Genomic DNA, 26,634 nt, shown 5'->3' on the forward strand with positions numbered 1-26,634 from the left:
TTTCAGAGATTCATTTGTTAATGAAACTTTTCTCTTCATTACACCTGAATAAATCCCCTTTTTTCATACACTTTGCGTTTCATTTCCTCATTCCATCCGTCCCTTGCTATTTTTATTCCCTCTTCCTCATGCCTACACTTGCAAACACTCTTCACTTTCTGACCCCACCATGGAATTTTACAAGTTTCTCATCGTCCATTTCTTTACCCCTTTTCGCCATATATGGTCTTCTGACATCTTTCTTATCAAGTTCAAATGTCTGATCTAAATTACAGCTACATTTCCCCCTCCTTCTCTTGCTTGAACTTATATCTATCCTAAATTTTGCAGTAACCAGATCAGTGATCTATATATCTTCATGCACGCTTCTCACAATAATATCCATCAGTTTTCTAACGCATAATGTAGCAAACTCCATCCTCACCAGTTTATCTTTACAAAGTGTACTTAAACATATTCCTGCTTATAATCTTTGCATTTATAGCATTCATGCCCCCTTCCAAATACATTTCCAAAAGACTCTCTATTCTCATTTACGCCAGTAACTCCATACTTACTAACCTTGCCACCCACTTGCTCTTTCTGTCTCCTAGCTTTTCATTTACATCACTTAGGTTAACCGGCCTTTCATATCCTCTAAACCCAGTGAGGCACAGATTTACACTCAGTCTTTTCTTTCATTGACCAGGTATGGCAGATTCTAGGTACATTATGGAACTAATACTTTTATCTGACTATATTGTCCGACGATTATCCATATATTTTTTACTTCTAATATAACATAATCAAATGTTCAGCCATCTCAGTATAACTCATGAGTTTGCATTGAGAAGGCTTTCAGGCGAAACTGCTCGATGAACTAGATAAACTACACGGATTAAGGTTTAAGTTTAAAAGATAGAAAATATATTACATCTGTACCAATGAAAGCCGCCATCACATATTTCTTATAGTAGATGATGGGACGAAAAAATTAAAATTTATTTTTTGTAGCTATGCACACATTTTTTCCAGTTGTTGGAACTGTGTGTATCACTGTATGTTGTCATGGAAATTTTTGTTTAGTCATTCTTTTTCGGCTTCAAGGCTTGTTTCCTTTTCGCTTTACTTTTTCTTTCGGTTTTATTTTTGCGGGGAAGTGGAAGTTCATCTGCATTTTTGTCTGCTTAAAATTGTAGAAAAACATTTTGGAAAGAGCTCAGTATATGTCACCGAGATTTTGCTCGGATTTTAGGACACCTAGTGGATTAGACAACCCGGGTATCTCTCTCTCTCTCTCTCTCTCTCTCTCTCTCTCTCTCTCTCTCTCTCTCTCGTAGCTTTATTTTGCTGTTCGTTCTACTGGATCCCCTCTCGGAATTAAACTTGTTTTATAATCTTTATTTTGATGATGTACATTGAAATAAGACATTTAAGAGGAGTGTTCCTTCATGAGCGTAATGATATGGCTGTCCACAAGGATGGAAATTTACACCCATAATGATATTGTGTTTCTGCGATGAGGCTGGGATTACAGGTGGTTGATATCCTTATATTTTACTGAATACAGATTTGCTCTGTTACTATGGCCTATCTACTCTCTCGAATGTAGGAATTGTTGACATCTCTCCAAATGATTCATTACCTATCGCTTTGGTGTTTTTGTTGACTTCTGGAAGATTAATGGTGTTAATTTCCTCAAAGTCTTATGACTAATAACTGCAATTTCAAGACAGAACAAAAGGTAATTTCAGTACAAAAGGTAATTTCAGTTTTTCGTAGTAATGTTTACATTTTTTAAACCATTCTTCCGTGATTCTCCGCAGCGCGGTTGGTTTGATTTTATAGTGTTTTATTAGGCTGTTGTTATGGGTATAGTCTTCCTGGCACACCCACGTAAATAAATATATATATATATATATATATATATATATATATATATATATATATATATATATATATATATATATATATATATACATACATATATATATATATATATATATATATATATATATATATATATATATATATATATATATATATATATATATATATCACGTTGTATGTGACAAAAATTCATACATCAATACTCACATACGCAAACATATTGTTTATATAAATATATATATATTTATATATTATATTTTTGTGTGTATATATATATATATGTATATATATAATTTATATACATATATATGTGTGTGTGTTTATATAAACAATATGTTTGCGTATGTGAGTATTGATGCATAAATTTTTGTCACATACACCGTGAAATTTTTCATATTCACAAACAGTAAGCTTAATATTAAATTTACTCAACCTCGGAATAACATACACCAAAGGGGAATTTACAAGTGCTAAGCGATCCGTTACCAGGGGAACTCGAACCACCGAATGTTTGGGAACGACGACTTATTAATGCTTTTTGTTATTGCGTTTTCACATCTGTATGGTGTCAAGCCGTGATTTTTGGTGTACTATCTGATTTATTTAAATGTAAAATAGTCAGATCTAAATACAGATGAAATGGGTTTGTGAGAAATATTTATTTTCATGTAATTTGTGATTTCGGAGAGAGTAATTATAAATTATATCCTTTTCTTCGTCTTCCTCCCTTATTTCGTACTTATTTCTGATGATCCTCCTTTCCTATGGCATTCTGGGAGAGATGTGGTTGGTTTAGTTGGGATACTGTAGATTTGTTGCACCTTGAAAGAGAGAGAGAGAGAGAGAGAGAGAGAGAGAATTAGTTGTAAATCGTCGGTGAGCTACTGCTATCTCTACTGTTGCCCATAAAGCTCTGACTCGAATATATGTACATTTTGGCACCTTGTTCCACCGCAGTTTCTCCCTCTTCCCCCGACGGTACCTCCACCCTTCGTACCTTCTCTTCGTACCACCATACTTAGGTATGCCACCTCTGTCATAGGTGCAGGCGCTGGGGCGTCACCCCCCCCCCCCACATCCCCACCATGCCCCAGCCCTTTCAGCTTCCCTCATCTCTCATGACCCTCCAGCCTCCAGTTTCTCCGTGTTTCCTGACGTGGCTGCTGCAGTTTTGTTGGACAGGTAATTGTGTTTTCGCCGGCGGTGCGGACTGGATATAAACTTTCTGTCCCAGGCGATGCTGGAATTCGGGAATTAACGGGGGCGGAGGGGGAGGGTGTGGGATGAGGGGAACTGTGACGAGGTTGGGGAAAGGTTTATTGCGGAATCTTTTTCTCTTCTTTTTCTTCTTAGTTGTGATGTGGGTCGCCAAGTAGGACTCATATTTGTCTGCCTGCAAAGTTCCGCCGTTGTTCTATTTTCTGATTAGCTTTTACTCATGGGATTAATTTGCATTGTAGTCAAATCTTCTCTTACTACCTCGAAATATACTGGCCGATATTTTGACGATGGTTCAGTGTATGTATGTATGCATGTTTATGTATATATACATATATATATATGTGTGTGTGTATTTATGTATATATATACTATATGTATATATATAAATATAATATATTAGTACACTAAAATGCAAGTCCAGACATTAATTCTAATTGGAAAATGAAATACAGGTGTGACTTCATAGTCTTATAAATATATAATTAAAGTTAACCTTTTGGTAATTTTTTATTACCCTTCAATTATTTCCTCTTAATTGGTATTGCTTGTAATTTAAAGTGAGTTTTGAACGCGTTATGTATTGTGACCCGTCCGGAAAATGGTGGGGACTTGTCTTATGTTGATGGTAATTTTTGATAATTTTCTTTTTATATTTGCATAGATGCTTGCGCATAGACTTACTTGCTCTTCTCGTTTAAATGTCGGTCATTATTCTGAAGGATTACAAAGGATTGGGACCCCTTTTTAATTCGCCAAGTTGCTGTATAGGAAAAAGGGGAAATTTATGATTGGTTGGTTATCACATAGGTATACTTGCATGATATTATACTTGATTCTTCTCGTCTGTATCCAAAGTAACTGAATTTAGTATCATCTCTTTTCAAGAAATGGCTCTCTGCGTTCAACTATCACTGGAAAGTAACGAGCATGTTATTCTTATCCTAGATGGGATAGAGTAGTATTTAATAGTTCATAAGATTTGTTTCATTTCACAATTTTATTTTTTCTTCAACTTTTCCTCCCTAGTTAGGCACTTATTCCTTATGCTAGACTTCACTCAGGAGCCTCGTTTTCGGATGCGGATAGCATATGGAACTAGTAATTTGTGATTGAAACATATTGTACTTCCGTGTTTTCCTTTTTTTTTAACCCTCGCTTGACAACAGGCTACATGCCATTCTATTACACTTTTGTTACGCTAGAACTTATTCAGTGGACCAGTTTTGAAAAGCTGTCTACGAATAATGTAAAGGTTCAGAACGCTATTACATTTTGTACACCTACTGCATGGCTGAAATTTATGCTCGATAGAAAATATTTGTTTCGTTTTTATTTATTTTTTTTACTCAGCCTGTGGTTTTTTTTTACTCACCCTGTAGGTTATATGATATTTTTTTACCAACTGGGTATTTTTGTTGAATATTGAGGGTCAGCAAAGTACGTAAATGATGCATCAGCGTCACATTGTTTCCGTTTTCTTTGATGAAATGTGTTTGCCTCTCCGCAGAATGTCATTCCCGTCCGTATGGTGTAAGCAACCAAATGTGTGAACTAAGACAACATCTAATGCCCTCTGTATTGCTGATTTTCCGTAACATGATGCCTTTGTTTATCCTTGAGCAAATCGATGGAGGAGGGATGTGATTATGACACCCGTGTGGGTTTTCTGCATCGACTCACTTCAGTGGGAAACTGTTCAGTGTGAGAAAATGACGGTAACAATCATTATCATTGTAAGTTTCATGTCTTTTGGCTTTCTTGAATTGTTGTTTTAGCTAGAGAACGAAGGCTGTTTCTTCGCTTAAAAAGACAAGGTCATAATTTTTACTTAATTATCTCCTTGTTTTATAATACACTCTATTATATATATATATATATATATATATATATATATATATATATATATATATATATAAACACTTGCGTTATAAGACACTGGATTAAATGATAGGCAGGTAACTTAAAAAGGTCTAATCCTCATCGCCGAAGACAGGTAGTTGCATCGTTTTTCAAATGTCACTTCACTGATGTTCAAGCATTGATAAAAGAGGGGAGCGAAAGTAACTGACGCTAGCAATCCAGAGGTTGCTGCTTATAACATAATTTGAGAAGTCCTGGTTTTCCTGAGTGCACCAAAGCTGGTTATAGATGTATTCCCTCTTCCTAGCCAGGAAGGGAAAAGAATATCGTGGGTTTTAAGAGTATAGTAAGTCACGTCCCCTAAATCATAGTAAAATCACCCGTTTATGTCATGGGGTTATTAATAAGGATCTGTTAGTGTGTCTAAGAAAATATCTTGTGTAGTGTTCTCTATGAACGAGAACTGACTTTAATATACAGACGGCATATTTAAGGGGTACATTAATGTCCAATCAGAGGAACAGGGGTATTTGAAAATATTAGCATAAACAAAGAATAATCGTAAGACATCGTAGTGAAATTTTCGAGTTTTTGCTTATGTCAGTGAAAAGAAATGTAGATACGGTAGAAGGAAGCAGTTTGCCTGTATACTTACAAACTCTGAGAGAGAGGGCTGACTGATGGTTAAGTAGTAATCGTATTTTTAGATTCCGGGGAATGTTTAGTAAATGGGACTTCGTTTTCCGATTAATTTTTTTTTTCTCATGTTCTCCCTTCGCTTTGCCCATATTCGGCCTCATTTGTAATTCATCGAACTCGTGTACTTTTTCAACATTTCTTTCTCCTTCTGTAGTTTTGCCCCTCTTCTTCCTGTTTGCTTTAGCGACATTTCAACAGACACAGGATACGGTTTACTTTTGAGGGTTCATCTTGGATTTTGTTGCAGATGCAGTAGGATTTGTGCTTTGTTAATAAGCTTGTCAGAAGATGAATCTTTGGGATACTAAGGAGACTGAAAATAAATAAAGATCTGGCCGTTTTTGTTTTCCATTTGACGACGGCCAAAGGCGACCTATGGTGATTTATGTATCTTTCGCCTTACTTTGGGGATTCTTCTCTAGTAGTTTATCGGAGAGACAGACAGAGAAACGGAGAGACCATTCATTTGTCAAGATAAAGTGTTAGCCCCAAGCTACCCCGGAATGAGATTTTTAAACTGAGCCCCCTTTTAAGCTTGTGTCAGGAGAGCTGGAAGATGCGGCCCAGCCTCACAGAATAAGAAAGATAAACACCAAGGTTTTGTGGCAGGATTTACCCGTGGAGGATACACAACAGATCCGAAGCTCGAGATAATTTCATACAAATGTTCACGTAGCGGTCGGTGTGTATCGGAATGACAATTGGGGTTATTGTTTGGAGATTGAAATGCAAAATCACTGCACTGATTTTGTTACTTGTTTTTTGCATGGGACAAGAGAGTTGCATTATGTATTCATGGATTCATTTGATTCTATGTATTTGATGGGTCTTTGTGGCCACTAATTCATTATTAAATATATCTCCGTTGATAACAATACTTTCTCCCAGCAAAAACTTAGTTGAGCTTTTGGAACTATTTTTCTATTAGCAGATATTAAGAACTGTTCTTTAATGCATCCGTTTTTTATTTGGTCTTTTGGTCTCAGGATCAGAGAAAATGGAATGGTAATGAAATGAAAATAGAATCAAGTAATTTACTGCCCAAGAAACCGTCACATCCTTTGTTTCGAAAGCAGTGTAACATGGCCCGCCTTTCGGAATTCTGTTTAGTTTGAATTAATAATTTGTTTGCCACGTGTGCTCTAACACGAATAAGAAATGAGCGCTTTCATGCTCTCTCACTTTAATTTCCCGAAATTTTTAACCGATTGGGTGCGGAAACCAGTCCAACGATTTAAGAGTGAGTTGCGAGAAACGTGAACCACCCCACGTATTTTGTTTTAAAGCTTTTGATATGCTTTTGGAGGGAATACCGCCGTCGTGCCATAACCATATTCTATGAATTCTTGGTCGTATAACTTGATTGGAATCGGGCGGGAGTGTTATTCTAAGTGTTGTATTTATGACGTCCACGGCAGTTGGTGTTGGTAGACGAGGAACCGGGAGCCAATTTAGAAAACTCTTCTGTAAATTGGACGGAGGCCATTACAGCGATTTGGTGTCGATTTTATTGCCCTTCTCCCCTTCTCCCGTAACATTTACATCAAAGACCTTTTTGGCGTGACTTTCCTGTCTCACTTCTACGCTATATCTAAGATGCTTTTTACAAGACCTTTGGCAGTTTCTTTCCGCATGGAATAGCTGTCAGGTCATTTATGTGGGTATTCTTTACACAAACACACACAAACATATATATATATATATATATATATATATATATATATATATATATATATATATATATATATATATATATATATATATATATATATATATATATATATATATATATATATTATATATAGTAGGATGATAACATGTAAGATTTAAACTAATATTTTTTATCACGTCGACAAATATATTAGGAATTTAATTTCAAAATTCCACCTCCGGGGAAATATATATGCAAGCACTGGAGGAATTGTCTGGTGTTCTCTCTTTTATACATGGTCGATTTCGGAAGGATTTTTTACGCCAGTCTGATTGGGTGTGCCAGCTCTTAGGAGGCTATTGCCAATAAATACTGGAGTCCGATTGTGAAGAATTCCATGCACAGCAATTGGGGCTGTTTCACAGCAATTTGCATTCTTGCCAAGAAAATAGAGTGGATGTCGTTTTCATTAGGCATTTTTGCACTCATTCAGTTTAATTTATTCTTAGTTTCAAAAATCCTTAGTCTTTATTTAAAAACGGTAATATCTGGAAAATGACTGCGTTCAGATTTTAGCATACTAAGCATGTTGCTAAAAAAACGGGGCTAACTCATTTATTTAGTTCATTTTGTGTAGCGTGAAAGACTAAATTTCACGATCGCCGTAATCTTCCTTAATATTGTAAGTTAAAGAGCAAACATTGATTTAGTTTTCCCCAACTCATCCTAGAAGATACGGTAATGATTTTTCATATTAATGTCAGATATAGGCTACACCCCCTAACGCTAGGGTTTTTGTCATAGAGCACCAGACAGGAGGAATTGCATGGCACGGTTACTTAGGAATGCAAATTCAGAAAGTTAGGGTTACGCCTTACCTGAAAATAAGACTTTCTAGATTTTGCATCCATCTGTATCGTGAATATTAATATAAACGTCGTTCCTTCCCGCAGGATGAGAATTTTCCCCGAAATTGTTATAAATAATTTGGTTTGTATAGATTAGTAGAGAATCAACGTGAACTTTTACTTTTATTATTTTGCGTTTTAAGAAACATTCATCTTCGGATGATCTATGCCCTCATACTTTGACAATTATGAATCTTAATTTTGTTATTAGTAGTGTTGCCTTTGGTGTTGACATTTTCCTTAGTTGTAATTTATTTATTTATTTATTTATTTTTTTTTTTTGCCTACCTTGTGTTTAATATTTAGTTTTATAACCAGCAAATCCTCGTGGCTTCCTGTTTTCCGCGTAGACAGAAGAGCAAAATGAGATTTTGCATGTATGTTCAGCCAAGTCATGAACCAAGGCTGACAAGGGATTTCACTCCTGAAGTGAATTTTTTTCTTTTTCCTTTGGAGTGAGTTGGAGAGGAAATCTCTATGTTGTGAAGACAAGAAATAAATGTCCACTATTTTTCGGGGGTAAAAAATTAATATCTTCGTTGTTATAAGCGCATTCTTAATCCACAGAACGTTAGAAAAAGTTTGAATGTTGTTTGCAGATGGATAATGACTGCAGGGGGAACTTCATAGGGGAGATGTACACGTTTTATTTTTATGTTGTTGTTGTTGTTGTGTTTATGTAAATGATTTTACATTATAGATTGGCGTTGGTACTTAAAATCAGTTAGATAGAAGTTACTTCATGATAAAACGTCTGTGGTCATATGATAAACTTTTTGATACGTCATTTAACGAATTTTCATTGTTTTTTTTTTTCAGAAACTGGTGTACATATTGACATGAAATTACCATTTTTACTTAACAATAGCTGTTATTTTTAGCGGAATTTATAAGAGCATAGTCTTTATGCATATATTGATATTTATACGCAATTAGGATAATGTAAACTTTTCACCTAATCTCAGGACTAAAAGCTGTTATCGTAATGTGAGCTATTCCGATTAATAAGATTATGTTATTGGTATTTAAAAGAATTAGGATACCCAAATTTGCTTTATTTGTTGAAGAGATAGTGCACCAGTAACTAATAAATTTTAAAAGCTTGTAAGTTATAGTAAGAAAAACCAAAGTAGTTACATTTTACCTTTTAGAGGACCAATTTAGAAACGATTGGGGTTTGCCGCTTTGTTCCGTTGTGCTGTTTAATGTTTTTGGGAAATATTTGATTTCATTATTTAATATACTTTTAGTGTAAATCCACTTATGTTCAAAGGCTTTAATTATATCTCTCATATATGCCGGAATTATTGCGCCTATAACCTTTGCTGTTGCGAAGGCCATTTTGATGTTCAGCCACTCTGTTATAAAATGCAAACCTGAACAATTTCGTATGTTCCATCGTCTGGGAATATTTACAATGCCACATGCATATAGCCTAATGATATTGCAGTCTAACGTACTCTTTCAACTGAACTGTAAAATGTTGCTTTTATCAAAATGACGGACGTGTGAAAAAGAAAGCGGCTGTGTTAAAACTGTCTTCCGTTCTACGCGTATCTCCAGCTGCAAAGAAAATAGTAAGAGTTGATTCTGAAGTGATAGCCAACGCTTAGAGTGGTGCGATGTGCATGGAAAATGAGGAGGAAATGTCCATTAGTGCTGAAAGGAAAGAACGTATCATTCATCATGCGTTCATCTCTCTCTCTCTCTCTCTCTCTCTCTCTCTCTCTCTCTCTCTCTCTCTCTCTCTCTCTCTCTCATGGAAGGTGCATGTAAAATGAGAGCTCCCTGCTTTAAAAATTGTGGTGTTCTTGCTTCCATGGTGTAATAGGCCGCGGAGATTTTTATTGTTATTCTTCATATCAAATACAATAGTGTTGTTGTGGTGTGCGTCATTTTCCAATTTTTGGAAATGGATCCCCAGGGAAATTTTAGGGAACGGTGGGTCTGCAAAAGAGATGGCGCTTGGAAGTCTTCACTTGGCACCTCCAATACCTACAGTGCCATCAACTAAACCCTCCCCTCCCCCTCTCTCTTGCCCCCCTCACTCTCCTGTCCCATCTTCTTCCTTATCCCTGGTTGCATATACTCTGAGCGGTAATGTTCAAGTATTGAATCCTTTCGTCCCCCTTTTCGGATAGAAAAAAAAAAAATTGATGTTAGTCATATAGCGGATTTTAAGTGTGGGTTCGCATTGCTTTTTATTGAAGTTGCCTTGTCGATGGGAAATTTTCGTCTTTAGTTTTTAAGATTGACGTAATGGTGGTATCATGCCGGTTAATGGAATCCTATTGGTGGCTTGTGTATCGTTGCAAAAGTCGTTTCGATTGTGCTTTATGCTTACGTTCATTTCATATTAGTTTCTTTTTCCTCTATTTAAAGTGTATTAAGTTCCATGTGTGTTCAGACTTTTACAAGTTTTAATGAGGTTCTTAAATAGCCTTATTAATTTGTTTTGTTTTATTGGTAATGTTATACTTTCAATAAAGTTCCTGGGAATTTGGTTTATAATCTATATTGGTCTTGTTCATGTCTGGGAATCCGTCGTGATGTAATTTTCTTTGAAAAATTTGAGGTTTGTCAATACTCGCGCACGCATGCACACACAACCACACGCGTGCACACATATACATACATACATACATACACACAAATATATATATATAATATTTTGTATATTTGTGTGTGTTTGTGTAATTGTACAGTATATGCACATTATGTTTGCGCTATTAAGTATTTTTCACTTCATTAAGAATTTCCATCATTTTCCTTCCCTTTGGTCTTCTACCCTTCGACCTTTCGCCAGCTGTTCTTGGTAAAAATCGTGGAAATTTTGGTCAAAATTTCCTGAAGATTTAATGTAATTCCTGTGGACATTTTATACCCACTTTATTTGCCACCTTATAGAAATTAAGAGGGAGGAAAAAACATTCACGTTCGACAGAATTCAGTATAGTAATGTCAAAGACCAGTTGATAACTATGTATATACATAAGCAGAAAATGGATTTCTTTGACACATTAATATATGTTACCAAAGCAAAGCTACTAAAAAGTGTTCATATCATTTATTAAAAATCTGTTTTGTAAGACGTACTGCACACTATCACAGGATTTATTCTTATTGTTGTGGAAAATGACTAGTCAGAGATTTTATTTAAACAAGTTGTGAAATTAGCTATCACCAAAATAAAGACAACAAGTGTGAAAATATATGAAGTGAGTAGACGCACTGCTTGGTAATGCTGGTTGAGCTCCTCAGTAATAAGCAAGTTTTTATAAAAAAAAAAAATCCAGTCTTTTCCAGGGCATGTTGTGGATTAATATTCTTGATCTTCTTCGCTTTCATCAGCATCCACATATGTACCCTGCATGTTGATTTTTATGTCGTTAATTAATGCTTTACGTACTGGTACAACATTACATTTGTTATTGTTTAGAAAAGTTTTTCATGTGTAGTAGTCTGTTATATATCGGTGGATAACCGATTCCAATTGGATAAATGTCTGGGACCGCATTGTCAGTGACAAACGATGGAATTGAAGTGCTGGTGTAAGCACTGCGGTCGATGTCCCTGTTTTTTAACCACCAGTGAGTCAAATCACTTGAGTTTTGGAAGACACTGGTCCTTCGAAATATCTGTCTTATATCCGACTGACAGGGTCAGTGTAGAATGACAAGCAGCCTTACCGAAAAGCTTGGATATCATGTGGAGTGCTGTGCTAACTTTAGTATCAGAAGACATATTTTATCTTTTCAAAATTGTGATGGTCAGCCAGTGTAATACTATAAAAACTTGTTTTGTTAAGGAAACAATCCCCATTTAGACAGCAATTCAGGATTTTGCGCAGTCGTGAGATGTAGACTTGTGCAGCTTGTGAATTTGACTATTGCCGATTTCAGTTGTTAATTCAGGTTGTTGAAAATAGGCAAAGTGTTGTTTAAGGATATAGATTAAAGAGTTATCGAGTTTATTTGAAATAACTTCGCTGGCTACCACTCTTTCATCAGTGACTGCCTCTGTGAAGTAAATATTGTTCCAGCAGTACTCAAAACGACTATATGCAATGAGAGCCAACGGGTCCGGGTGCGCTGGAAAAGGTTGTGAGCTTAATAAATAACTGAAATACCTCTGTCGATCACAAACGTTTTGCGCCAAACGCAGTTGTCAAACGTTAGTGAGTTAAGAAATATATTTTTATTATTGTTTTTTACATTTAAAATATCGCACCAGAATTTCTGGGTAGCAGTCAGCAGAAATTATAGATCTGCGTGAAAAATTTTTTAAAAAGTCTGTAAATCTGTCAAATCAAGGAAGGTCCAGTAGGAATGCAGAAATTTCTGTAGATCTGGCAGCCTTCCTCTTACGGCCTTCTTCGTCTGTGGCATTTCTTCCACGAAACGTCTTGTATCTGCTGGCTTTCGTCATTTATTACCTCTAAAATACAGCCTAATTTGTAATGGGATGAATCCACGCATGTTACTGCAGTCTCTGGCCTTCACCCGTTTCAGGTACCTCTATATTTTTTCTACTTCCCATATGATTGATAGCTAGTTTTTGGTCATGTGTTGACAGTTCTTTATACTATTATACTATTCTTAAGTTTCGACCTCTCTCTCTCTCTCTCTCTCTCTCTCTCTCTCTCTCTCTCTCTCTCTCTCTCTCTCTCTCTCTCATTTTCATAGTAGTCGTCTTTTGCCCCTTCATTTCATGGTTTATTCCTTACCAACGCCTTAGGAGGCTGCATTTACCAGGATTCAGAATTACAGCAATAATTGAAATGTACGGATTGACCGTTTTTATTTTCAATGGAACACTGTATCCATGCTAAACTGCTAGATTACAGTAAAAATAACAGGATTCAATGGCTTTTCCTGATCAGAGAGAGATAGACGTTAAATCCTACGATTGGAAACGTTGTTGGCCCTTTTCTTGCTAAGTTCATAGTTCTACTGATGACCTAACTTTTCAGCTATATACTTGGTGTATATATATATATATATATATATATATATATATATATATATATATATATATATATATATGTGTGTGTGTGTGTGTGTGTGTGTGTGTGTGTGTGTATGAACAAAGAGCCACGAAGGAAGGTGAAACGATGGAGATGCCAAGTACTTCCTGTCTTGTTACCAAGACATGGTCACAGTAACTAAAGATATACAGAGACAAAGGTGTATATATATATATATATATATATATATATATATATATATATATATATATATATATATATATATATATATATATATATATATATGGTGGGTATAAGTCTAATGGAATACCAAAAGGTTGGGAGGTCACAGAATGGTCAATGGATTAACATCGAAATCTACCTAATGGTAATCCTCTTTATTCTATCTTTCAAATCTTTCTGGAACATATGTTTTATTACAGGGTCAAAAGAAATTAATCCTGGGTGTACATTAAGATTTTTCTCTTATGTCAGCTGAACCATAACAGATACCAAGTTCCTGGAAATAGTTTCATTCCTTCGTAATATTACATTGCTTTGCGTCCAATTTATTCTGTGGGACTTTTCACTTAGATGCAAAAACAGAGCATTATTAGTCTGACCTGTTCTTACTGAACATTTGTGTTATTTTAATCTGGTATTTAATTCTTCACTGGTCTGACCTAAGTAAAATAAATCACAATCCGTACAAGGAACTTTATATACAATATTGCTATCTTTTCGGGGGCTGTTTTTTATAAGCATCCATATCCATAATGTAGGATGGATAGCATAGATCTCTTCCTGTTTTTCAGAAAAATAGGAAGAGATCTATGCTATCCAACCCACATTATGGATATTTGTTACAACAAAGTTATAAAGACATTTTATGAAAAATTGGAAAGAAAAAAGAAGTGTCTTCAAACACCTTTGTTTGCCATATTTTATTGAATTAGAAGCTGTAAAACCTTTTTTAAAACTGTTTAATACAAATTTATCCTTCACATATAATAATATAAAAAAACATGCTTATAAAAAATAGCCCCCGAAAAGATAGAAATATTGTATGTAAATTACCATGTATGGATTGTGATTTATTTTACTTAGGTCAGACCAGTAAAGAATTAAATACCAGATTAAAACAACACAAATATTCAGTAAGAACAAGTCAGACTAATAATGTTCCATTTTTGCATCTAAGTAAAAAATCTCAAAGAATAAATTGGACGCAAAGCAATGTAATATTACGAAGGAATGAAACTAAATTATTTCCAGGAACTTGCTGGAATCTGTTATGGTTCAGCTGACATGGGAGAGAAATCTTAATGTAAGCCCAGGATTATTTTCTTTTGACCCTGTAATAAAACATATGTTCCAGAAAGATTTGAAAGATAGAATAAAGATGATTACCAATAGGTAGATTTTGATGTTAACCCGTTGACCGTTCTGTGACCTCCCAACCTTTTTGCATTCCCTTAGGACTTATACCCACCATATAAATACGCCCTTGTCTCTGTATATCTTTAGTTGCTGTGACCATGTCTTGGTAATAAGACGAAAGTACTTAGCATGTCCATTGTTTCATTTTCCTTCGTGGCTGAAACTTTGTTCGTGCAATCATCACGTTTTTACCTTTTTGTGATTTAAAATCAAAGATATATGAACACAAACACAAATAATATATATATATATATATATATATATATATATATATATATATATATATATATATATATATATATATATATATATATATATATATATATATTTGTTTGTTTGTGTTCATGTGTTTGTGTGTGCGCAAGGGCGCTTTTTCTTCAAACACATAAGACAGGTGGACAAAAGAATCTGGCTTTAAAACCAAGACAGTGCACTTCATTAAGAGGTAGTTAGCGCATTCATATCTTCGAGACGCTGGTCTTTCACATCTAAAACCAAGGCCTCCTTGAATCCTCCCAGATGGGAATGGAGAAGAAGAGGAAGAAGTGAAGAGGAATTGGATAAAAAAGTTCTCCAGTTGCTTAATGCCGAAGAAGAATAGCCCAAGTTTTAAGTACGAGATTTTGCCGGAAATTTTGTTTAGTCTGTGCGTCACCGCAGCGTATCCGCCAAGAGTAACTTTAAACTTTGGGACAACTTGGAAAATGGGGAAGTGGGACGCCACGGATAAAAGAGAGAGAGAGAGAAGAAGAAAAAACCTTACCCTTGCTGGTATCTTCTTAGTTTCAAATACTTTTCAGCTCACAAGGTGGTTGTGGATGGTCAAAGATACTTGCACCAGAGATTGTGTGTTTGTTAGTGAATATTAGTGGATAATTGTTTGTAATAGTGAGTGTTTTATTGTATATATATAATATATTATATATATATATATATATATATATATATATATATATATATATATATATATATATATATATATATGTGTGTGTTTGTGTGATTATATATATATATATATATATATATATATATATATATATATATAATATATATATATATATATAAGTATATATTTACATGTATACATATATATATATATATATATATATATATATATATATATATCTCCATATGTATATGTATATCTATTACATACATAATATATATATATATATATATATATATATATATATATGTGTGTGTGTACATGTATGGCGAGTGTACATACGTGTGTATTTGTATAAGTGCTTTTGCTGTTGACTAGAGCAAATTTAGACTGGAAATTATTACTTACTTTACCAGTGAAGGGTACATTGAACAGTGATAAATATCTTGAAGAGTGCGTTTGTGGGGAATATAATATTACGGTACAATCGCTGAGGAATTTTAGGTTAAAATGGTAGTAAGGCGGAGGTCTCTATATTGTCTTAAATTGTGGTGTCTTGATATTATGAATGATTATTTTTTAGGAAAAATCAGTGGGACGAAGATCATTTTTACACATTTCTCTTTTTGTAATGATTTCTTGTGGTAGCATTATCTTAATGTTTTACTTAAAGCTTTAGTTATAAGACGGTGATTTTATAATAGAACACTCAACAGTTTTAAACTCGATTTTGTCCAATAACAGTCAGTGAAGTCTTAGATGAGATGAAAATATTTGCTGTATTTTGAAGTTGAAAATATAGTCACCTTGGTATAGTCTCTTGTTTCTTCTGTGCTTCAAGGTGGTGTCACACAAAGAATCGCTTTTTGATATCTTTGGAAGCATTGTCGCAAGTAAAAGAACTGAAGGGTGCTCTCTCTTGTTGTCGCTAGGACATAATCCCTTCAACCGCAGATATGTTTATATTTTCGTTATAAATCCGGATTGATTCTTGAGTATTAAACATTTCGCCGCCTCCTCTGGTAATGGTCAGTTACAGGCTTATATTAATCATCTAGACAAAAAAGCATTTCCCCATTCTGTATTTAGACCTCCAGGATCAGCTCGAGCAAGAAGATTTCCCTGTTCTTCTACTGTATCTGTAGGTGGATGTCGACAAATTATTCACATCTTTGTTTTTAGTGAATACTTCCTTGACCATTGTGGTTTCATCCCTTAAACATGTAGCGATGTCTCACCATCATAATTTTGGAGTCAGCACCTTTTACTCATGAAGTGCTTTCCGATAGATGTTGTCCCATATTCTCAGATCTGAATTTACTTAGGAGCACTCTGCAGTTTACGTCTGAATATTCCAGGGCCTCTTTGTGGTTATGTTGATTTTTAACTGGGAATGAGCCCTTGATGCTGTAAACTGTTTGCATTTGGTTTTCAAATGTGTCTGTGATTGACTTGCACGTCATATAGATTCCTGGGTAATTTTCAGGGTTAAGGGACGCAGTCTGTTAATGACGAAATTTTCCTAGACTACCTTTGATTAAAAAAGTTCCAATAAGCAACTGTTCTCGACCTTATTGTGTGTTTATTAGTCCTCCCTTCCGCTTTCCCGTCTGCCTCTCTGTCCGTCTGTTACTGCATGGTGTTTTTAGATTCCTTCACAGAAAGGAAGTAGGAACGATAGATTATTGTAATAAGTATAATGACCTAATTTTGTATACCCCATCTTGTTTTGTTGACGCAATCTTGAATGATAGCCAATCACATTCTTTTCGTCACGTTTAAAACAAGTGCTCTGTAACTTCCATGCCATTTTTTTCTCTCTTTGTTCTGATCATTGTTGAATTACGGTTTCTATCGACCTGAATGGTCTCGTCGTCATTATTTGTAGGTGTATTGTAAGACTCTCATTCTGAGGCTCTGGCATTATGTTTGATTCATTTCGGAGTTCCAAGTTGTTGCTAATTTCTTATTGTTTAATTATGTCTTGGAGTGCAATAACCTTCCTCATCTCTTGGATTAATTTAGGGACTGTAAGTAAATACTTGTTTATTCTTTTAGTGAATGACTACATCCTTCAACAATTCAACCTCATAACCACTTCCTCGTCTTCTGTGGATTATCTCTATGACTCTAGATAGTTTTTTGCTTCATCCACTGTAGAGTACCAATAATTTCTACCAAAAATGGTTTACGTCACGACTTCCAATCCTAGCGTTTTAGGTGTAATTCCCTGGTCTTCACTTGTTTCCGTTCTCGTGCAGTTGCGATAAACTCAAGGTCCGCAAACAGACACTATTTCTATTCTCATTCCATTGAACGTTCCTAACCAATTCCGAATCGGTTATACTGGTAACTGTCGAGTCTGTTGGTTGCCAATTTATTTATTTATTTGGACAGTGCATGTGATAACCCTGTACCGAGTAATGTGTTTTAGCTAATAATCATCGTCAGTGGTATGGCTTAGGAGTTTTGGCATTCGGTGCTTCGGCTAATAAATATATCATAATTTTTCATTGATATTTAATCGAAAAAATTATCGGTATTTGCCTGTACAGTTTCATTGACATTACCAATTCCAGATTACCAAGGAGGTAGGGATCATGATCTTTTATCTGGAAAATTTTTTTTTATTTCATTGTCATTTTTTTTATTTAAAAACTGTGACAACAATTGATAATATACAATGTGTCATATGTCATCATTTTAACCCTTATATAAATATGTGCCCATCAAGAATAAAAAATACGCCTTATTCATTCCCGTATCAATTTCCTGGTATCAGAATCGATGCGAAGATATTTTAAAACAATTTCCCTTGTATGAATAATGCATGAACGTAAAACTAAATAAATATATCTTTCTGAAAGTGCTGTGCTCTGTTAGGGTATTTCAGTAGAGCATTTCACGTAATTGAAGATAATGTGGTTACGCGGAAGTGCAAATAACTCTAAACACTCATTCTCAGGTATTACCATGCTTGATAATGCTTGTTAGATTCGGACTGAATGCGCTACGTAAATAAATTACTCTTGATATGCAATGAAATCTATAAAGCTTATTGAATATATAATGCCACTGATAAATTATTCGCTCTCACATTTTCGTTTTGAATATCGACTGTTTACAGAGCTCTATTTGACCTGGTCGTTCTCTCTCTCTCTCTCTCTCTCTCTCTCTCTCTCTCTCTCTCTCTCTCTCTCTCTCTCTCTCTCTCTACAAACGACCCACTTCCTCACCGCCCATCCCACCATTTTTCATAAGACGCCCACCTTCTGTGTATCTTTTCATATAGTCTTATCTCTTCAACGTCTCTCTTTCTCTCTCCTCCTTCTCCAATATCACTTATATCTTGGAAAGAACCGCAATTTTCTTAACTTTGAGAGAGAGAGAGAGAGAGAGAGAGAGAGAATCCTTTTCCAGTCTTCCCTCCTGCTCTCACTTCTTTCCTCTATCTCGCTCTTCCTCATCATCATCATCTTATTCTTGTGCTTTAGGAGTAGGTTTCTTGGTCTTGGGGCAGCAGCAGCAGCTTCTCATGTCGAGATGCACGTCTTGAGAAGCAAAGGTCGGTCTCGAGTGGCAGGTACAAAACTGTTGCCTCAAGGCTTCACATTATAATTTTGGACCTCTCTCTCTCTCTCTCTCTCTCTCTCTCTCTCTCTCTCTCTCTCTCTCTCTCTCTCTCTCTCTCTCTCTCATTTGGCAGGTAGAGGAAGAAATTAAAATAATATCAACATGTATGTACCTTTAATTGCTCTCTCTCTCTCTCTCTCTCTCTCTCTCTCTCTCTCTCTCTCTCTCTCTCTCTCTCTCTCTCTCTCATACACACACACACACATTTTAAGAAATCTATGTTTTTAGACGATGGTTTTCTATATCACATGACGATGTCTTTGTAGGTTTTTAATGCCCTTTCCAAGGTTTCAGCAAGTGTTATATCCGAAAGCTCTTAATATAACTTAACCGTTTGCGATTTCGATTAAAATTCTTTCATGTGGAAACTATTATTGCATCAAATTAAATACCTTCGATTTAGATTCCTTTTGGCTTCGGTTTACTATCCATCTGACGTGTGGCTTCAGAGTATGCTATACTTACTAGGTATATTTAATAGGTCATAATTATTCTATGGTTCGCTAGTTTTTGTTGTTTTTTATGATTAAAATGGCGTAACGCCAGCACGGGCTTTTGCTTAGAGAGCAACCTGTAAGAGGAGTCGATCGTTTAAAAGTGATAATATGGCCAGTTGCAGAAATTTTCGTACCTTCATTTCTTTCAATAAGACAAGATTTTGGTAGAATCTCTCTCTCTCTCTCTCTCTCTCTCTCTCTCTCTCTCTCTCTCTCTCTCTCTCTCTCTCTCTCTCTCTTAGTCCTAAATCCTCAAGCTTTATTTTGTGTATGTGTGTGTAGTGATTGACATTTGCCTTTATATTTCTCGTTTGCCTGCGTGCGTAAATACCTCGTGTGTATGTGTTTGTGCGTGTGTTTGTTTGTTTTTGTGTTTGTTTGTGAGCGTGTATGCTGCCTTAAGACTTCGCTGTTTGTTTACTTCTTATGTTTGCTTAGTATTTGTTGTATGTTTGCTTGCTTCTTGGTTCGTGGAAGTGTTGCTTTTGTCGTTTTAATGTTTTGTCCTGGCGCTTTCTCCCACGCTTTTTACTTGGGCCTGAAAGTTCGCGGGGCCAGTAATCCCCACTTCTCTCTCTCTCTCTCTCTCTCTCTCTCTCTCTCTCTCTCTCTCTCTCTCTCTCGCTCTGTGTGTGTGTGTGTGTGTGTGTGTGTTTGTGTATGTGTGTGTGTGTGCGCGCGCGCGCGCATGCTCGTTTTTTTTTTTTTTTATTCACCAGGAATCTTCTGAAGACATAAGGTAGTAGGTGCCGTTAGATTTAATCAGAACTTACACACTCTCGTCTATTTCGGAGCACAGGTTAGGTAATTGACTGTTTTAATGTAATTTGGGGAATTAAATTGTTAGTTCATCCTAATGTTTACGAGATCTATTCGTACTTGGACTTAAACTCGTACAATGATGTTACAATATGTGAATGCTACTCTTGTAAGAATTAGAGAAAACGAAACGCGTCTTGACCTGCGATAGTCGGAGAATTGACCGTATATTGAATCACCTCTTCGATGTTTGGTGATTTATTTTGTGCTTTTACTGGGCTTAGTATGCCCTTCTCTCATCAAATAGATTACTGGTGGTTTTGGAATCTGAACAAGATTATATTAGAATTGTCTGCTTTGCCTGGAAGTTAATGCCTTCTATATTGCTGCACTTGAAGGACCACTGATTTATTTGTAGAAATGTTAAGCTTTTACCGTCATTGTATGTGGAACTTTCTTTAAGGTGAAGAAATATAATTTTTTGCCGTTTTGCGTCTTTAAAAATGTTAACTAATTTTTATCAATTTAAGCTCCTAGCCTTTGCATCATTTTTTTTTTTTACAGTAGGCCTAGGATTTGGGATAGGGTATCGCCTACAATTCCATTATTTTTTGTAATAAAAATTTCATTTAATTTTCGTTTAATAGAGGAAATTGCCAGAGCAACATCGGCATGTAGTTTTCCCGTTTTATTTCACAGTCCAAAGATGACTATTCAGTATTCTTGCCAACATTCGTATTTTTCTGTTTTACTCCGTAGGATTTTGAATTTCCCCTCCCAAAATTATCTTCAGGGGTTGGCTGAACTGCAATATTTTGGCATTAATGTTTTCATTTCAGCGCCCCTTTTACTGTTATTAATCGTTATTAATTTTGCGTCTTTATCTTTACTCTTTTTACATGTCACTGAAATTCGCCCCTTTACCCGTAGGCCTATCCTTTTCTTTCGTATATCAATCCTTTATCTTTTGTTCATCTTTTATTGAGTCTTTCTACCATCCTTCCCTTCTTTTTCCGCTAAAAGTATTCCTCTTTTTTTTTCCTCTCTCTTCGTTCTGACATTTCTCTTTTTCTGTTCTTGAATTCTTTATCGGGAGAGTCAAGTAGCAGCTTGGCCAGCTACATTATGGTGTTTTGACGATCTTTAGCCTTATCATCCCCCCCCCCATGTTTGCCGTCGGAACTCAGACCTTTCACATCTCTCCTATAGAAGTTATGAGATTTCATATAGGTATGTGTATATATATATATGTGTGTGTGTGTGTGTATGTATGTGTGTGTATATATTCACATATACAGTTCACAGGGTAGCATTTGAGGTTGAATGAATTCAGTCATCATCAATTCTGGTTGAGGAGTTTAGGCTTTGCATTCACGATGTTCATTAACTGATAGATTTTCTCTTTGTTGTCGAAAGGATGAACAGAAGAATAACAGCTGGATAGGTAAGAGAGAATTCGACGCCCTTAAGAGAGAGAAAAAAAAGAGTTCTATCATATTTGCAGGGCAAACTGACACCACGATGTTCCGTCTTGTATAATGTATGCTGTGTAAGTTTACACAGATACAGAGAGAAAGAAAGGAGTGGAGGAGGCCGAGGAGAGAAAAGGAATTGCAAAGCGATAGAAGGATGCCAAGATTTATCGTCCGCCTGATGGTGATAGGATGATTGTAATAATAAAAAGAAATCGCCAGATGGGACGCGCTCCTGGTCACTGGATTCAATTTATTTTTCGTTTCTCGGCCAAAATCCTGAGTATTTAGTTGCGTTCAATGTTAGTTGCAGTGAACGTATTTTTCCTACGTTGAAAAGCGGCTGAATACTTAAGCACGCCACAAGCCCCTAATTACTCGCGAGTCTTTTAAGATTTTCCTCTTGGCGGGGTTTAATTTATTCAGCGTTTATTGTATTCGAAGACATCCATTATGTGCGTGAAGAAATTTTGTCGTTTTACACGTGAGGCCGAGTAAGAAGTCTCGCTGCCCGAGTCTCTCTCATATTTAAAGTTCGTGTATTATACGAAGATTAGTATCATTGATTTTCTGGTCAATCATCTCTCTCTCTCTCTCTCTCTCTCTCTCTCTCTCTCTCTCTCTCTCTCTCTCGTTCAGTCTTAAGAGACGAGAGTAGGCATGGCAGGAGACTTATTCCTTGTACTGTATGTTTATCGGTTCATACCTAATTAGGAGGAAACTTTTATTTCATTTGAAGAGTATTTGTTTTAGATATCTTATGGCTTAAAAAATTCTTTAATGCCTATAAGAAAGAGTTTTACTATTTGTTATTTAGTATTAGTTTTGATATTGTTCAAGGAGGCTTACGACAATAGTAGCTACAGTTCATAACATATGTCCACTGTTACCTGTCTTGCAAGCCAACAATCTCTATAAAACTGGAAATCAGTCCATCGCAGTGAAAACTTAATCGTACACAGTATATCTGTCAGCGCTGTATAAATTGTCTGAATGATTAGGAACAGCTAATACAGGAGAAAGCCATCGTGCTACGTATGTGAACAAAGAACTACTGAGGAAGCAATGAACGGCTGCAGGTGATGCATGCGAATCATTGTGACATATTTGGTAGGAATACTTAATAGCTTCTCTTTCTTAATATTTTGAGTTGAGAAGTGTTGATTTTCAATCACCCTATACCTCTTGAACTGCCATTGTTTTCTTTTGTGTTATTATAGATTTATATATAATTATGAGTATTATTAATATTGTTTTTATTGTGATTGTTGTTGTTCTTAATGGCTGGCGTTTCATTCTTTTAAGATAAAAAGCTTTTTCATTGCATTCGTTGCGAAATAGAAGATAGGGTATCACGTTCGGCTGAGAATTACTTCCTCTGTTGTATTTCTACTTATTTTTCCCCTTGTATTCCAAGTCCTTTTTTCTCTCTCGTTCTCTCCTCTGGGCCCCTTCACATTCACTGAGAATTCGTTTACCAGTTTTTTAAAAGTTTTTCTGTTTTTTCCTAACTACTTTTCTTCTGTTTCGGTTTCCCCTGTATTTTTGTACTGGTGTCTGAGGGAGAGAGAGAGAGAGAGAGAGAGAGAGAGAGAGAGCATTCACTCATCTTCTACCACACCAGCTTTGCTGGTTTGTGTGAGAGAGATGTTCATCATCATTTACCACCTCGCAATTTCTGGCTCTTGAGAGAAGTAGACAGAGGACAAGTAAATAGCCAGAGAGAACTCGGCCACCTTATTCATACCTTGCACGCCGTGCTTCCTGTTTTCTGAAAAAGACAGAGAGGCAGACACCTCTCTCTCTCTCTCTCTCTCTCTCTCTCTCTCTCTCTCTCTCTCTCTCTCCGAACTGACTTGCCTCGCTTGTGACTTAACAACTGCCATCTCAAATGGACTTCCGGCGGCAGCACTCAGTGCTAAATACTTGCCCCCACCCTCCCCCCACCGCTTTCCTTGGTCTCAAGACATATTTCTATTTTATTCCGTAACACTTGAGAGTTTTGGATTGCGATGGCGTCTGGTATGAAGAGGAATATTAGTATATTTATTGTTTGTGGTTATTTACTGGTGAATAGAACGCCTGCTCTTGGCAAGTTGATGATGTTTTAATTAGGGGAAATTCACTCCACGCAGTTTTTCGCTATTGATGGAGAGAAAATGAATCCCATTGTTTTTAGCTGTAATTGGGATTGAAATGAATTAGCAGTCCATTGGGTTATTTTGTAATGTTATTATTTTTTTTGGAATAATACATTTTCCCGTAATTATATTGTTCTTTTTCCTGTGATATTAATGTGCTTTGGAATTGATTTTGCTTCGCCGATTGTTTCTCTTCAACTTCCCCTTCAACCCGCAACTCTGGGATTCCTTATTTCATCTTCGTTTCATTTGTATTGCTGCCATCTTATTTACCAGCTGTTTGTTAACGTTAATGACCATACTGATCGTTTTCCCAAGTATGACGGATGTTATAATGCCAATAGAATCAGAGATTTCTTACGAGGATATTTGTCCGCTGTTGCTTTATATTTGAAAATAATAATGGCGTTGCTGATGGTAATGATGATGATATGGCGTGAATTAGGAAAAAGATAAAAAAAATGTTAATAATGAAGATAAGGATGTTTGTATTATTATTATTATTATTATTATTATTATTATTATTATTATTATTATTATTATTATATTGTAATCTAGGTAACCAATCATCTTAGCCATAGTAACAATGTATTGGGAAGATTTTTGTCGTCTTGTTCTTAAACTTGAGAAAAAAGTAATTTAATCCCTTTTTTTTCTTTCAGCCATCAAGTTGTTTAAGCGACGCAGAAGAGGACCAAATATATGGTTATACCGGAGGCTTTAGGGGCGGGGGGCTCCGACCCCCATTGTTTTCACATACTGAAGGGTAAGTATGAATATTTATAGTTGTGTAGTTTTGCTTTTATCTGCGTGCATTTCCCACTTGGTAGCAGTTTGATGTAAGTAAAGATATAATTTTACTGTATCATACTTCTTAGGAGGCTTTTTATATTAAAATGATTTAATTCAAATAAAGTAAGTAAAAAGTAAAAATTTGGTAAACCTCAAGCAGATGTGGTTGCTTCTGTGCTTGATGTTATCTGAACAAGAAATTTCGGATTCGTGCGAAACATTCTGAAAAGAGAACGGGACACTGAAACAGAGAGAAATAACAGAGGAACATATGGCAGGACTTAAATAAATAGAACACTAAATACCTGAACGTTAGTTAGGGGTTTGGTGTGGGGTTTTTATTTAGGGCTGAATACTGATGCCACGTCATTAGAATGCGTCAAATGTCTGGAAAGCGAGTAGGCCGTTAACAGAAAAACAAATTCGTTACCGTCAGAATTTTCCTTAAAAAATGATGGAAAATTTTAGGAAAGAGTAGACGTTATGAACAATTGTTGAAAGACTGCTGCTGCTGCTGCTGCTGCGAATTGCACAGAAAGTAGATGGCTTTGACGTTCCCACTTTAACGCCACAGCTGTTCCACAATCCCCCAGCTGATGTTATTTTAGGGAGAAAAGTCACCGTATTCTTTGTACGGGGATGGAAGATGGAGGCCGGAATTACTTTACTTTGCTTGCCTTTTCTAACGCTGCCTCTGAAACTCAGGGCGTTACTTTTATATGTATATATATATATATATACATACATATATATATATATATATATATATATATATATATATATATATATATAAAATCACAGAAGAAATGGAAACACTGAGTGCTATGAGGCCTTTCGACACTAGTCCTTTACTTAGCAGGTAAGTAAAGGACTAGTTTTGAACGGCCTAGCAGCACTCCAGTGTTTCCGTTTCCTTCGTGGATTTTATCTTTATTTATATATTCATCACGTTCCATATTTTCGTGATTCAGTTATACATATATATATATATATATATATATATATATATATATATATATATATATATATATATATATATATATATAATGTATGCATTGTATGTATGTATGTATGTATCCGCACACACATACATACATACAGACATATATATATATATATATATATATATATATATATATATATATATATATATATATATATATATATATATATATATATATATATATATATATATATATATATATATATATATATATATATATATATATATATATTATAAGCGTACCAAATAAGCGGAAAAATTTCAAGGAGTTGAGGGTCATTATGCCTATTGTATGTGTATATATGTCTTTCATAAGTGACCGGTAGATTCTGTATGTTTGTATGTATAGATTTATATTCGTTCCCCGTAATCCCTGTCTCTTTCGAGAGTACTTTTGCAAGTGGTAGTGTTCCCGTTGTCAGTACAGGATGATGTTGCTAGCCCCTTGTGTCTATGTACAGTCGTAAGCGTTTATCAACAAAATTTAAATTATACATATAAAGTATATGTAAGTATTGATAATATGGTTATATACATTTTTTTTTTTTTTTAGGTATTTTTACATGAAATTCTTTTTAAACTTATTTATTTCTAGTTTTCTATTTAGATTTATTACGGCGTCAGTAAGGTAGATGTTGTGACGCCAGTTTTAATAAACATAATCAATCAATCAGTTTATGCATGTTTATTTTTTTAATCCCAAATTTTAGTTGGTTTAAGTACTGGATGGATTTAGTAAAACGCTACACATTGTACACTGTCACATGCGTCCTGTAATTCCCTAATCCTGTAAAAATTCTTTGAGGTAAAAAGAAAATTCTTTCATACAATACTTCT

General features: G+C 35.3%; 1 protein-coding gene across 1 annotated transcript in view; it reads left to right on the plus strand.

Moving 5' to 3' along the window:
- LOC136837770 (uncharacterized) overlaps window positions 1–26,634 on the plus strand; it is a 1,038,075-nt gene that overhangs the window by 734,878 nt on the left and 276,563 nt on the right. Inside the window, exon 5 of the mRNA XM_067102702.1 lies at window positions 24,665–24,768. Within this exon, the coding sequence (XP_066958803.1) occupies window positions 24,665–24,768 (104 nt within the window). The remainder of the gene's footprint in view (window positions 1–24,664; window positions 24,769–26,634) is intronic.

This window comes from Macrobrachium rosenbergii, chromosome 4, assembly GCF_040412425.1.
Source record: "Macrobrachium rosenbergii isolate ZJJX-2024 chromosome 4, ASM4041242v1, whole genome shotgun sequence".
NCBI classification, from domain to species: Eukaryota; Metazoa; Arthropoda; class Malacostraca; order Decapoda; family Palaemonidae; genus Macrobrachium; species Macrobrachium rosenbergii.